General features: G+C 43.2%; 1 protein-coding gene across 3 annotated transcripts in view; it reads left to right on the top strand.

Annotated features, from left to right (window-relative positions):
- ARFGAP3 (ARF GTPase activating protein 3) overlaps nt 1-13,148 on the top strand; it is a 51,939-nt gene that overhangs the window by 26,202 nt on the left and 12,589 nt on the right. For all 3 annotated transcript variants that reach the window (XM_082636726.1, XM_082636725.1, XM_082636724.1), the window contains 3 exons: nt 3,304-3,432; nt 4,331-4,453; nt 9,800-9,931. In XM_082636726.1, coding sequence (XP_082492852.1) covers nt 3,304-3,432; nt 4,331-4,453; nt 9,800-9,931 — 384 coding nt within the window. The remainder of the gene's footprint in view (nt 1-3,303; nt 3,433-4,330; nt 4,454-9,799; nt 9,932-13,148) is intronic.

Below are 13,148 nucleotides of genomic sequence, written 5' to 3'. Positions count from 1 at the left end.
CACAGGTTCGAGCCCTGGTCCGGGAAGATCCCGCATGCTGCGGAGCACCTAAGCCCGTGCGCCACAACTACTGGGCCTGCACTCTAGAGCCCGCGAGACACAACTACTGAAGCCCGTGCGCCTAGAGCCCGTGCTCTGCAACAAGAGAAGCCACCGCAATAAGAAGTCCACGCACCGCAACGAAGAGTAGCCCCCGCTCACCACAACTAGAGAAAGCTCGCCTGCAGCAACGAAGACCCAACGCAGCCAAAAATAAATAAATAAAATAAATTTAAGAAAATAGTTTAAAAAAAAATCTGGGTATGTTTGGGAGCAGGCTCTGTCCAGATTGCTTGTGCGTGAGGTTTTCCCAGAGAACGTGTGAAATCCCCGCCTGATCAGAACAGGAGACATGGAATACAGGATGCAGCAGCTCCCTCCCTATGTGGGTCAGGTGGACGGAAATTAGCGTGTTACTATTAGAAATAACACCAGCCTTAACATGTCTCTTTCATTAGGACCATTCAGTACAGCATAAAAGCAAAGATGCAGATCATGGGGTATTTATGAACTGGACTTGGGAACCTAGTTTGACCCCTTTCATGGCCTTGTTCAGAACAGCTGCACCACCACGCCCTAATCACCGTCGTGCCGCTCAGACACATCACAGCTCAGTTTCACCAAACTAGCGCTGTGCCAACTATGAGGAAGTGCCCAAGCTTTATGTTAGTCTTCTGCAAGTTCTTTTTTTTTTTTTTTTTTTTTTTTGCGATACACGGGTCTCTCACTGCTGTGGCCTCTCCCGCTGCGGAGCACAGGCTCCGGACGCGCCGGCCCTGCGGCCATGGCTCACGGGCCCAGCCGCTCCGCAGCATGTGGGATCTTCCCGGACCGGGGCACGAACCCGTGTCCCCTGCATCGGCAGGCGGACTCTCAACCACTGCGCCACCAGGGAAGCCCTGCAAGTTCATTTTTTTAATGGCTGTAAATAAAGTTATTTCAGTTCAATCAGCTCTCAGGAGCGGTATCGTTTCTTGTGTTGTCAGACTGCGAAACTAAACTGTCCATGCAGTAGCCTGAGCCTCACCTGGCAGTCTCTGTGCCCATCCTCAGAGGCATCTGTGTGCACAGTTGGTAGAAAGAGTAAGAAGATGCAGTGGCGCCTCTGGAGCTGCTCTCTTGCTGACCTGAGTGTCTGGCCAACCCTCCCCTGAGCCGAGCTGGTACTGGAAGGGCTTCTGCGGGTCTGAGAAGCTTGGAGTCCTGGCTTCCTTATTCCATTAGTGCTTCCAGGGCCCGGCTGTTAAAAGTGCACACTTTTAATGGAGGATAGACCCAATCGTACGTCAAGTACCCCAAGAAGGAAAACTTCCCCATCTCATACCATCCCTATCCATTCATCTCCAGAAGACTCTGTTACCACAGTTCTACTGATTTTAAACAGATCTATTGTTTTCCTCCAAAAATTATACTTGAAAGAGTATAGTATATTTTCCAAGTAATAAAGTGGGTATATTACCATTACCTGATCTGTAGGAATGATAGTAAAGAAAACAAACTGCCAGATTAAAACAAAACAGAAATCCTGCTTGACTCATTAAGGAGGGAAGCAGCAAAAGTAAGATTATTTTTTCCTAGTAAGAAATTCTGTTGTCATTCCCTTTTACTACAGAGAAATGTATTTATATTATTATGGAATTTATACAGTGCCTTTCTTATGAGGAATTCGTGACGTTTTACACAATTTTATAAAATGGATGATAGCTTAGAAATCCTGATAAGGTAGGTATATCATTTTTCAAGGCCCTGAAATTTTGTTGCTATTTTACTAATATGATAATATACTCTTGTAATTGTTAATATAGGCCTGGTTTTCTTTATGAAAAATTAAGTATTTATAGCATTTTTGGAAATCTGAGAGTAAGGGACAGTGTTTCATTCATCATTTCTCGCCTGGGTGCATTATTTGTCACAAATATTTGAGAGATAGGTGATGAGTATCTGACTGGTGGTGCAGAGGAAACTATTGGCTGAGGAATGACACCTCCAATTTTCTTTTTCTTTTTTTTTTTTAGTTTTTATCAGAGTATAGTTGGTTTACAATGTTATGTTAGTTTCAAGTGTATGGCAGAGTGAGTCAGTTATATATATATATATATATATATATATATATATATATATATCCACTCTTTTTTAGATTCTTTTCCCATATAGGCCATTCCAGAGTATTGAGTAGAAGTTCCCTGTGCTATAATACAGCAGGTCCTTATTAGTCATCTCTTTTACATATAGTAGTGTGTATATGTCAATCCCAATTTCCAATTTATCCCTCCCCCTCTTACCCCCTGGTAACCATAAGTTTATTTCCTACATCTGTAACTCTATTTGTTTTGTAGATAAGTTCATTTGTACCCTTTTTTTAGATTCCACATATAAGCGATATCATATGATATTTGTCTTTCTCTGTCTGACTTACTTCACTCAGTATGACAATCTCTAGGTCCATCCATGTTGCTGCAAATGGCATTATTTCGTTCCTTCTTATGACTGAATAATATTCCATTGTGTGTGTGTGTGTGTATATATATATATATATATATATATATATATATACACACACACATCTTCTCTATCTGTTCCTCTGTTGATGGACGTTTAGGTTGCTTCCATGTCCTGGCTATTGTAAATAGTGCTGCAGTGAACGTTGGGGTGCATGTGTCTTTTCAAATTATGGTTTTCTCCGAATGTATGCCCAGAAATGGTATTACTGGAGATAACTCCATTTTAAATGCTCTCAGAGCCTGATTACATAAAGAGACCCTACAGGAAATTTTCTTGTAAACTGAAGAACCCTTTTGCAGTGAAGTAATCCCTTCTTAATTTATCTATTTGTGAAGTCAAATTTGTATGTATTTTTTATCTTAAACCAGAGCAAACCAACGAGACTAACCTCGTACTTTTGATATGTAATGTTGAAGTATAGTAAAATATTAGTCCCAGTAAGAAATTCTGCTTTTTACTATCCTTTAGAGAAATAATTTCAGTATACATCATGTTATGACATGATAATAAGTGATATAAACTAGAACAGTAATGTAAGTTCAGCAGCAACCAAAAAGTATCTGTAAACTCATTCAGATTTTCTCGAGCATCTACTCAAAAAAGACCTTTACCCAAAAAAAATGCCAACTTGCCTTCATAATCGTTAATTTATGGAAAGAAGCACGAAGCTAAAAGTAGAGTGATATGTTTAACGTTCTTCGTATTTTGACTTAAGAACACAGAATTAAAGCTAAATTAAGGAGCATTTGGTTTTTCTGGCAGTGTGTCATCATTACGATTAGCCTATAAGGATCTTAAAATTCAAGAGAAGAAAGGTGAAAAGATGAACACGAGTGGCAAAAAGAAGGTGGAATCAGAGAGGCTTGGCATGGGATTTGGAAACTGCAGAAGGTATGTAAGACTCTGCTTTCTTGGATTTCAGAATTTAAACTAGTTTGCTAATCATGAACGGATTTTCCTTGTTAATTTCAACTTCAGAAATGTTTTCTCATTACTCACTTTCTTCAGTTGTTTTGCTTTGCTCTAATACAGTCCGCCCGCAGCCCTCTGTATCCGCAGGTTCTGCATTTGCAGATTCAACCAACTGGGGATTGAAAATGTTTGGGGGGTATTCCAGAAAGTTCTAAAAAGCAAAACTTGAATTTGCTGCATATACCACTCTTAAGGGCAACTATTTACATAGTATTTACATTGTATTTGCAATTATTTACGTAGCATTTACATTGTATTAGGTGTTATTAGTAATCTAGAGATGATTTAAAGTACAAAGGAGTACTGTGGATTTTTTTAATCTCTTCTGGGGTCCTGGAAGCAATCCCCCTCAGAAGCCGAGGGACAGCAGTGTTCACTATAGCATGAAAAATTCCAAATTTGATTCTTAGGTAAAAGGAAATAGGTCTGACTTGTCATTAAGTGGATGCCATAAACATAACTGATATATGTGACTGTATTTTGTATAATTAGTTACAGTCCTCACTAAGGTCCAGTATTTTTCAGTGCTTACACCAAAAAAATATTTTTTATTGCTCGTGTTTTTAACCCCACTAATAAGTATATTTTTGTTGAGAGTATAAATTAAAACATTCATGGGAATTCCCTGGCGGTCCAGAGTTGAGGACTCCACACTTCCGCTGCTGGGGGCCCGCGGTTCGATCCCTGGTCAGGGAACTAAGATCCTGCAAGCTGCGCAGCGAGGCCAAAAAAAAAAAAGATTCATTCTTTGGTGAACACACAAGTGTCCTCATGAACTAATATTATTCTTTTCCATTTTATTCTCTATTTTCTCAAGTGGTATTTCACATTCAGTGACTTCAGATTTACAGACCATTGAACAGGAAACGCCAATCACAGCAAAACCAAGAAAAAAGTATAGTGATGACAGTGATGACTCGTACTTTACTTCCAGTTCAAGGTAACCTGTTAAAAATCATCTTTAAAGTGTCTTTTTGAAAAGCAGCGATCACTGTGGGCTCACGAGTTTATTTGCATTAGGAACAAATACAAATCAGTTTACTTCATTGTTTTTAAAAGCTTTGGCTGGAGTCAAGGACGTCCTTTGGAAGAAAATTGAGATAACCCTCTTTAGTGGATGATGTTTGCTAGTATTGAAATGTTTGATAATAAAATCTGCAACCCGGAGTTAAAATTAGAGGTGGGAAAGTTGTATTTATCTAAAATGTGAAATTGGAGAAATATGCAAAATCCCAAAGGTATATGTTAAGTTGTTTAGTCTTATTCCAACAGTTGGAATATTTTTCACAGCTGTGCCTTCAGCAGCTTCTTTTGTTTTCAGAATACCAGCTTCTGGAGTCTCCAGTTGGCAGCATAGAATATTAAATAAATGCTCTTTGTGTGTGCATATGTATGAAGGTAAAACACTGTTGCTTTCAGAGGGGTGTCCCAGGATAAAGCCTAGGCCCCGTCCTTCAGCGCTCCCCATCTGACAGGGACAAGTTGCCTAACTCCAGTGTGAAGCTGACCATGGAGAGGCCGTGGTTCAGGTTCAAGCCGCTTGCAGAGGCCGAAAACAAGTTTAACTTGAATTGACTCACTCTGTGCGGTTCCTCCAAGAACCTGATCAGCACAGGGAGGCCCGCCCCACAGGCACCGAGTAAAACTTGGGATATCAGGAGGTGGGCACCAGCTGGGCTTGAACCCTGGCCCTGCCGCTTACTGACTGTGTGACCTGGGCTGAGCTGTGTAACCTCTCTGTGCTACAGATTCTTCATCTGTAAGTTAGGGACACCAGCAGTACCAACCTTTCAGGGTGTGCAAGGGTTAACTGAGTTAATACAGAGCTCTGGGAAGAGTGCTGTCATGTTTAGCTGCTGTTATTATATAGAAACTCAGTTCAGGAGACGTGTGACTCAGTCTAAATGTTTAATTACTATTGTTAGATACTTAAATTAACCTCATTGAGGGCCACCTTCCAGTTTGGAGTTTGAGGAAATTGAACGTGTGCCCATCAGTAACGGGTGGTCCTTACAAGGAGACACCACCACTCACTCACATCTCAAAGGGCATGACTGTTGTCTGGCAATTATACAGGCTTGAAGCGTTTTCATATACATAGCAGATAGAAATATATGTAACTAATTAGAATCTCATCCTGAAATTCTGTATTCTCCTATCAAAGTTCGTAGGTAAGGAATTGTAATACAGACAACTATCTTTTTTTTTTTTTGCGGTAGGCGGGCCTCTCACTGCTGTGGCCTCTCCCCCTGCGGAGCACAGGCTCCGGACGCGCAGGCCCAGCGGCCATGGCTCACGGGCCCAGCCGCTCCGCGGCATGTGGGATCCTCCCAGACCGGGGCGCGAACCCGTGTCCCCTGCATCGGCAGGCGGACTCTCAACCACTGCGCCACCAGGGAAGCCCCAGACAACTATCTTTAAATCATTCTCCTAGCATAGCTTCACATTACTTCAAGTCCAGATATTTTACCCAAAAAAAAGTTAGTAGTTTAGAGGTGTTCCCTGTCAGTGCTTTCAGAGACAGGGATGGTGTGCTGTTTGCTGCTTGTGAGTAACCTGTATAACACACTGGGTTTCAGGTTACTTAGAGGTAACTTCCAAATCATGCCTTTTAAAGTATCTAAATACATTTCCTACAGGCTAAAATTAACTGTCTGACTTGATTTGAAGGCTGCATGTGTGCCAGGTGACTTCAGATGTGCACACTAGATGAGAGGAGGATGTGTCCGGGTCAGGAAAACTCCCAGTGGTGCAGGGTCTACACTCGCCTGCTTGGCTTCTCCACAAAGCCTTGTTGGTTATTCCACTGCTCATGACAGCCCCTGCAGAGGAGCGTGTAGGCAAGTAGAGGAAGTAGGTTCCCAGCTCCGTGAGTGGTGCCGCCTGGTCACAGGGTTGGAAGGAGAGGTGGCTGCGGGTGAGGACGGGCCCTGGGGGGAACTGGGGAGCCCTGCCCACTCCAGGCCACCGCCGGGCTCCTGTGGGGCTTCCTCTGCCCATTGGGAGCTTTAGGAATCCTGTTGGCCTCCCTCTCCAAAAGCTTAGTCAAAAAGACTTAGCCCTAAAGGCCTTCGTTGCTATGGAACAATTATTTATGGTTCGAAACTAGGGAGCAGATGGCGTTTTTATGTTGACCGCACTTGCTGGATTCCTGCCAGAGACCTTGGTGTGTTGTTTATCATCACCTGCAGGTTGTCTAATGGGAATGTAAACGCCTCTGCTGGTCCTCCTTGTGGTAGCCACTATTGGTAGAACAATACTTGCTTTGGCAAATGAAGTCAAATAAACACGGACTCTGGGAAAGCAGGCGTATTCCGTGAAGAGCTCTCATTGCTTCCAAATAATTCATTAGCCCATTAGAACTTGAATATTCTGAATTATGAAAGGGTACTGTTTCTATTAAGAATAAGACCAACCATATCTTGGGGGTTTGTTTTTTTGTTTGTTTGTTTTTTTGAGTTCCATTGTTTCCAGGATATAAACAATGTAATCATATATTGAGTACCAAATAACGAAACTAGAACAACTTGTTCAGCCTTATAAAGCCAGTGTGGCCTTCAATGGAATAGACAGTTGTCTATAGCTGTAAATCAGATATGTGCTATTAGGGTGCTCTTATCAAGGGATTGTAAGGAATGTTTTCAGGTTGGGTGAAGACAGACTGGGAGGGTGAAAATAAAAATGAAATGTATTAAGAACAAGGATCTGGAAATCAAAACATTAGAAAGTCAATAAAGATTTGGAGATCCAGGGCAGCTGTTATGTTTCCGAGGAAAGGCAGGTGCCCCACAGCCATTGGTGGATGCCCATCCTCCACCGCATCCTCCCTGGTGCATCGGGAGGCCCTCCCGCACTGTGTGCACCGCGTAGGAGCACAGGGAGCCTCGCTGGTGAATGGTGGGAAGGGCACCCTCCCCGCCGCAGTGCAGAGAATACGACGTAACGGGCTCCTGCTAATCAGTAGGAACCTAGCAGAATGGCTTCTCTCTCCTTCTGATTTTTGAATTCTCCAGTCATTTAAAAAAAAAAAAAAAAATCTGATGGCCCTACATTCCAGGATAAGCACTTTGGCTTATCAGAATGAAAAATATTCCCTTAGAGTGATACTAAATTCAAAAAGTCCTGAGTACCAGTGCCTCAGAGTTGTGAAGGGCCTGGAAGTTCCACCCACCTCCATCCAGTGCTCACCCCCACCCCACCCCAGAGCCCTCCAGCGGACGCCGCAGCCCCCCAGCACTCCGGGCCTGGAAGTTCCACCCACCTCCATCCAGTGCTCACCCCCACCCCACCCCAGAGCCCTCCAGCGGACGCCGCAGCCCCCCAGCACTCCTCCCCCCCTCCCCCTCCCCCTCCCCCTCCCCTCCTCCTCCCCTCCCCTCCCCCTCCCCACTCCCTCCCCCTCCTCCCCCTCCTCCTCCCCCCTCCCCCTCCTCCCCCTCCTCCTCCAGGCAGCCATTCAGTCTGACAGCAGCTCCATGAGAAACACTGCCCTATGCTTACATGTCTCCCTGGGTTTCTGAGCTCAGATCAGCCAACCTCATAAGGGCAGGGTGTGCGTATGTCTCCTTGCCCAGTATCCTCACCTAGCAAGTGCCTGGCCCCTCATAGGTGCTTATTAAGTAGTTTTAAAATTCCTTATTGAATCGGTCCTAGTTCTTTCACTTGGTCCCTTAGAAATATGTCCCTCAAATATTTGAAGGTAACTTTCCAGGCCAACATGTGGGTCACATCTTTCAAACCTTCTTTCTCAGGCGTGACTTCAAGCCTCTTCGTTGTTCTGGTCTCTTCTCTGAACAGGGATTGGTTGTCTCTGTTCCTCTGAGCAGAGCCCAGTGGCTCAGGGCTCATCCGCTGATCAGCCGCAGGGAGAGTCTGGTCAGTTTCTAGCTGAAATCCAGGTACGCTTTGAACACTGCATGTTTTCCTTCCCGGAGAGAGAAGGCTAGTGTAACAAGCTTTGTTCTTAATGACCTCCTTGCCAGAGAATGCGGAAACCACATTTGGAAATTCTGCCTTTTTTCTATTATTCATATGAAGTCATACCATCTGCTTCAAACAGCAGGTTTATCCCCCCTCCTTTTTCTGGTTTTTTTTTCTGCAAGAATAAAAGAGTATATTTAGTCTTTTCCCCCGCCCCCCATCTTAGCTCATCTTTGAACTCCTTATGCCCTCGGGGCTTGGCCCTCACCTTGTTTCCTGTGTGCTTCCATTCTTACTCTCTGCAGAAACCTTGGTGACATTTTTGAAGCCGCCTCTGTGTCCTCTTCCATCATCCTTCCTTTCCTAAGGCCCAAGCATTGGGATCCGCGTCTCTCTTCTGAACTTTGGGAACCACCTTTATAAGGAGTGCATGCCTGGCTGGGTTGTTTTCCACCCTTAGCGGTCCTGAATTCCGAGATGGCACGGTCACTTTTCATTGCGGCTCTGGCACATCCACCTCACCTATCAGTCTCTGTCCTGTTCCGGGCAAACCCTGCTGCTCTTGGTCAAAGATTTTTCTCCCACCACTCAGGACCAAAAGCTGTCACTGAGCCTTGCTCTCTCAGCGATGCCCTGCTCAGTGACGCTCAGCTAATGAAAGTGTAAACCCACCCAGAAGGCCAGCAGCTCCCCTGAGATGCTTACAGACAAAGCTCACATCAAGCTCCAGACTGAAAGAGTGTCTCGGGGCAGTGGTCCTGTGATCAGCTCTGTGACTCATTCCAGGAGGAGGCTGATCAGCATCGCTTACACTAAGTGCTGGTTGCTGTTAGGGGTGATGCCTTATACCGTGGCTGACATGGCAAGATTGCCACGGATGGGGTCGAAGCATTATTTGTGACTAACCTGTAGTGAGGTGGCACTCAAAGACGTCATGCGCTGTTGGGATAAGCTAGGTGACGCTGCAGTGAGAAATACTCCCCCCTACCCCCCTGCCCCGATCTTAAGGGCTTAACACAATGATGGTTTGTCTCTCATTCACTAAAGTCACCTGAGGGTACAGGTGACTGTCCAGCTTACTTGTCCTTCTGGTGGAATCTTGATTGTCCAGGTGGATGGTGGCTTCACCTGCCCGAGGCTGAAGCACCTGGAAAACCCGACCTCTTCCGTGTGGCGAGGGAAGAGAAGACTGGGCACCTGAAAGGCCTTGGAAATGACTCGCCTTAGGTCTGCTCCTGTTGCACTGGCCAGATCACATGGCTGCCCCCAACTTCAAAGAGGCCGGGAAGGGCAGTCCCCATGTACCGGATGTGAGTGGACGTCGGTAAGGTCCTCCAAAGTCACTGTTATGCTCTCTCTCATACAGGTACTTTGACGAGCCAGTGGAGTTAAGGAGCAGTTCTTTTTCTAGCTGGGATGACAGTTCGGATTCCTACTGGAAAAAAGAGACCATCAAAGACACTGACATAATCCTGAAAACCACAGGCTACACAGACAGGTATGAATACCAGAGCAGTGGGATTGTAAATAGTGACTCCATGCATCTCTAGGGAAATTCTCTAACACTAGTAAATGATTTTGTTGTACTCTTTCAAGAATAGTCCTTGTATCCTGGTCTGTATTCTGACCTCACAGTTTTTCCTTTCCCAGAATGTCATATAATTGGAGTCATGCAGTAACCAGCCTTGTTAGACAGGCTTCTTTGACTTTTCGTAGCGCATTTGAGATTCATTCATGTTGCTGTGTTCCTCCCTCTTTATTTCTGAGTCTGTTTATCCATTTACCTGTCAAAGAACTGTCTCCAGTTTTTGGTGATTATGAATGAAGGGCTGTATAATGTATCGTCCAAACCAGGGAACTCTTTAGAGTGCAGGGGGACAAAACTAGTACGTTGGGACAACAGGTGTGACCTGGGATTGCCCTCAGTGACTGGGATGTACCGTCAGCCTACTCATTTTGTACCCTGCATAACGTGGAGCGGTGTCTTACGTGCATGACAATATATTCAATATTTATTTACTAATTGATCCGTGGAGCTGAAGAGTGAAATAACAGGCCTGTTTTAAATAGCAAAATTCATTCAAATGTTATGTGGTTTGGATATTTATTCATTTTTCTAATTAGAATTTTCAGGCTTTTCAAAGTGGCCTAAAATCCTTTTACAAAATTACTGCTGTTGGCTTTTTAAAAGGTAAAATGGCATGTGCGTACATTATAAATGAGAAGTGCATTTGCCTTACCTCAGATCAGTTTAACCTGTTTTGGCTGTTTTTGTTCTTTGTGCTGAGAACATTTAAGCTCTACTCTCTTCCCACAGTTCAAGTAACACTACAGGATTATTAACTATAATCCCCATGCTGTACGTTAGGTCCCCAGAACTTATTCATCTTATAAATGAAAGTTTGTACCCTTTGACCAACATCTGCCCATTTCCCGCATCTCCCTGGGAACCACTCTTCTGTTCTCTGTTTCTTTGAGTTCAACTTCTTTTTTTTTAGATTCTGCATACAAGTGAGGACATGCAGTATTTGTCTTTCTCTGACTTCCTCCAGGTTCATCCACGTTGTCACAGATGGCAGGGTTTCCTTCTTTCTTTTTTATAGCAGAATATTATCCCCTTGTATATTATACACTTCATTTTCTTTATCCATTCACCCACTGACGGATACTTAGGTTGTTTCCATATCTTGCCTATTGTGAAGAATGCGGCCACGCACATGGGACTGCAGAGATCTCTTCATGATACTGATTTTGTTTCCTTCAGATACGTATACCCAGAAGTGGGATCATGTGGTAGTTATATTTTTAACTTTTGTACGAACTCCCACACTGTTTTCCATGTGACTGTACTAATTTCCATTCCCACCAGTGGTGTACAAAGGTTCCCTTTTCTCCAGTCCTCACCAACGCTTATCTCACGTCTTCTTGATAATAGCCATCCTAACAGGTATGAGGTGGTATATCTCACTGTGGTTTTTGATTTCCATTTCCCTGATGATCACTGATGTTGAACACTTTCTCATACACCTGTTGGCCTTAAACTTCCCTCTTAGTACTGCTTTTGCTATATCCCATAAGTGTTTCCATTTTTATTTGTTTTAAGATATACTTTTTTTCTTTTTTTTTTAATTGAAGTATAGTTGATTTACAATATTGTGTTAGTTTCTTGTGTACAGCAAAGTGATTCAGATAGATAGATAGATAGATAGATGCAACTGAATATGTAAGAATATATATATATATATATATTCTTTTTCATATCCTTTTCCATTATAAGTTATTATAAGGTATTGAGTGTAGTTCGCTGTGCTATATAGTAGGACCATGTTGTTTATCTATTTTATTTTATTTTTTAGAAAATTGGTGGGATTTTTTTTTTTAATTTATTTTATTTATTTATTTTTGGCTGCATTGGGTCTTCATTGCTGTGTGTGGGCTTTCTCTAGTTGTGGCAAGCGGGGTCTACTCTTCGTTGTGGTGCGTGGGCTTCTCACTGTGGTGGCTTCTCTTGTTGCAGAGCACGGGCTCTAGGTGTGTGGGCTTCAGTAGTTGTGGCACGTGGGCTCAGTAGTTGTGGCTCATGGGCTCTAGAGCACAGGCTCAGTAGTTGTGATGCACGGGCTTAGTTGCTTCGCGGCATGTGGGATCTTCCTGGACCAGGGCTCAAACCCATATCCCCTGCATTGGCAGGTGGATTCTTAACCACTGTGCCACCAGGGAAGCCCTCTGTTTTACATTGATATGTAGTAGTGATATCTGTTAATCCCAAACTCCTAATTTATCCCTTCCCCCAGCTTTCCCCTTTGGTAACCTTAAATTTGTTTTCTTTGTCAGTGAGTCTGTTTGTTTCGTAAATAAGTTCATTTGTATCATCTTTTTTAGATTCCACGTGTAAGTGATATCATATGCAATTTGTCTTTCTCTGTCTGACTTTCTTCACTTAGTATGATAATCTCCAGGTCCATCCATGTTGCTGCAGATGGCATTATTTCATTCTTTTTTATGGATGAGTAGTATTCCGTTGCATACATATAAACCACATCTTCTTTATCCATTCATCTGTCGATGAACATTTAGGTTGCTTCCATGTCTTTGCTATTGTAAATAGTGCTGCTATGAACACTGGGGTGCATGTATCTTTTAGAATTAGAGTTTCTGCCTTTTCTGTATATATGCCCAGGAGTAGGATTGCTGGATCATATGGTAGCTCTATTTTTAGTTTTTTAAGGAACCTCCATACTGTTCTCCATAGTGGCTGCACCAACTTACATTCCCATCAACAGTGAAGGAGGGTTCCTTTTTCTCTACACCCTCTCCAGCAATTATTATTTGTAGACTTTTTGGTGATGGCCATTCTGACTAGTGTGAGGTGATACCTCATTATAGTTTTGATTTGCATTTCTCTAGTGATTAGTGATGTTGAGCATCTGTTGATGTGCCTGTTGGCCATCTGTATGTCTTCTTTGGATAAATGTCTATTTCTGCCCATTTTTTGATTGGGTTGTTTGTGGGTTTTTTTGATATCGAGCTGTAGGAGCTGTTTTGTATATTTTGGAAATTAAGCCCTTGTTGGTCGCATCACTTGTAAATATTTTCTCCCATTCTGTAGGTTGTCTTTTCATTTTGTTTATGGTTTCCTTTACTGTGCAAAAGCTTATAAGTTTGATTAGGTCCCATTTGTTTACTTTTCGCTTTTATTTCTTTTGCCTTGGGAG

The sequence above is a fragment of the Mesoplodon mirus genome (genome assembly GCF_964341445.2).
Source record: "Mesoplodon mirus genome assembly, chromosome: 11".
Lineage (NCBI taxonomy): Eukaryota > Metazoa > Chordata > Mammalia > Artiodactyla > Ziphiidae > Mesoplodon > Mesoplodon mirus.
The sequence above is the reverse complement of the archived record's forward strand: the minus strand, read 5'-3'. Positions and strand labels throughout refer to the sequence as shown.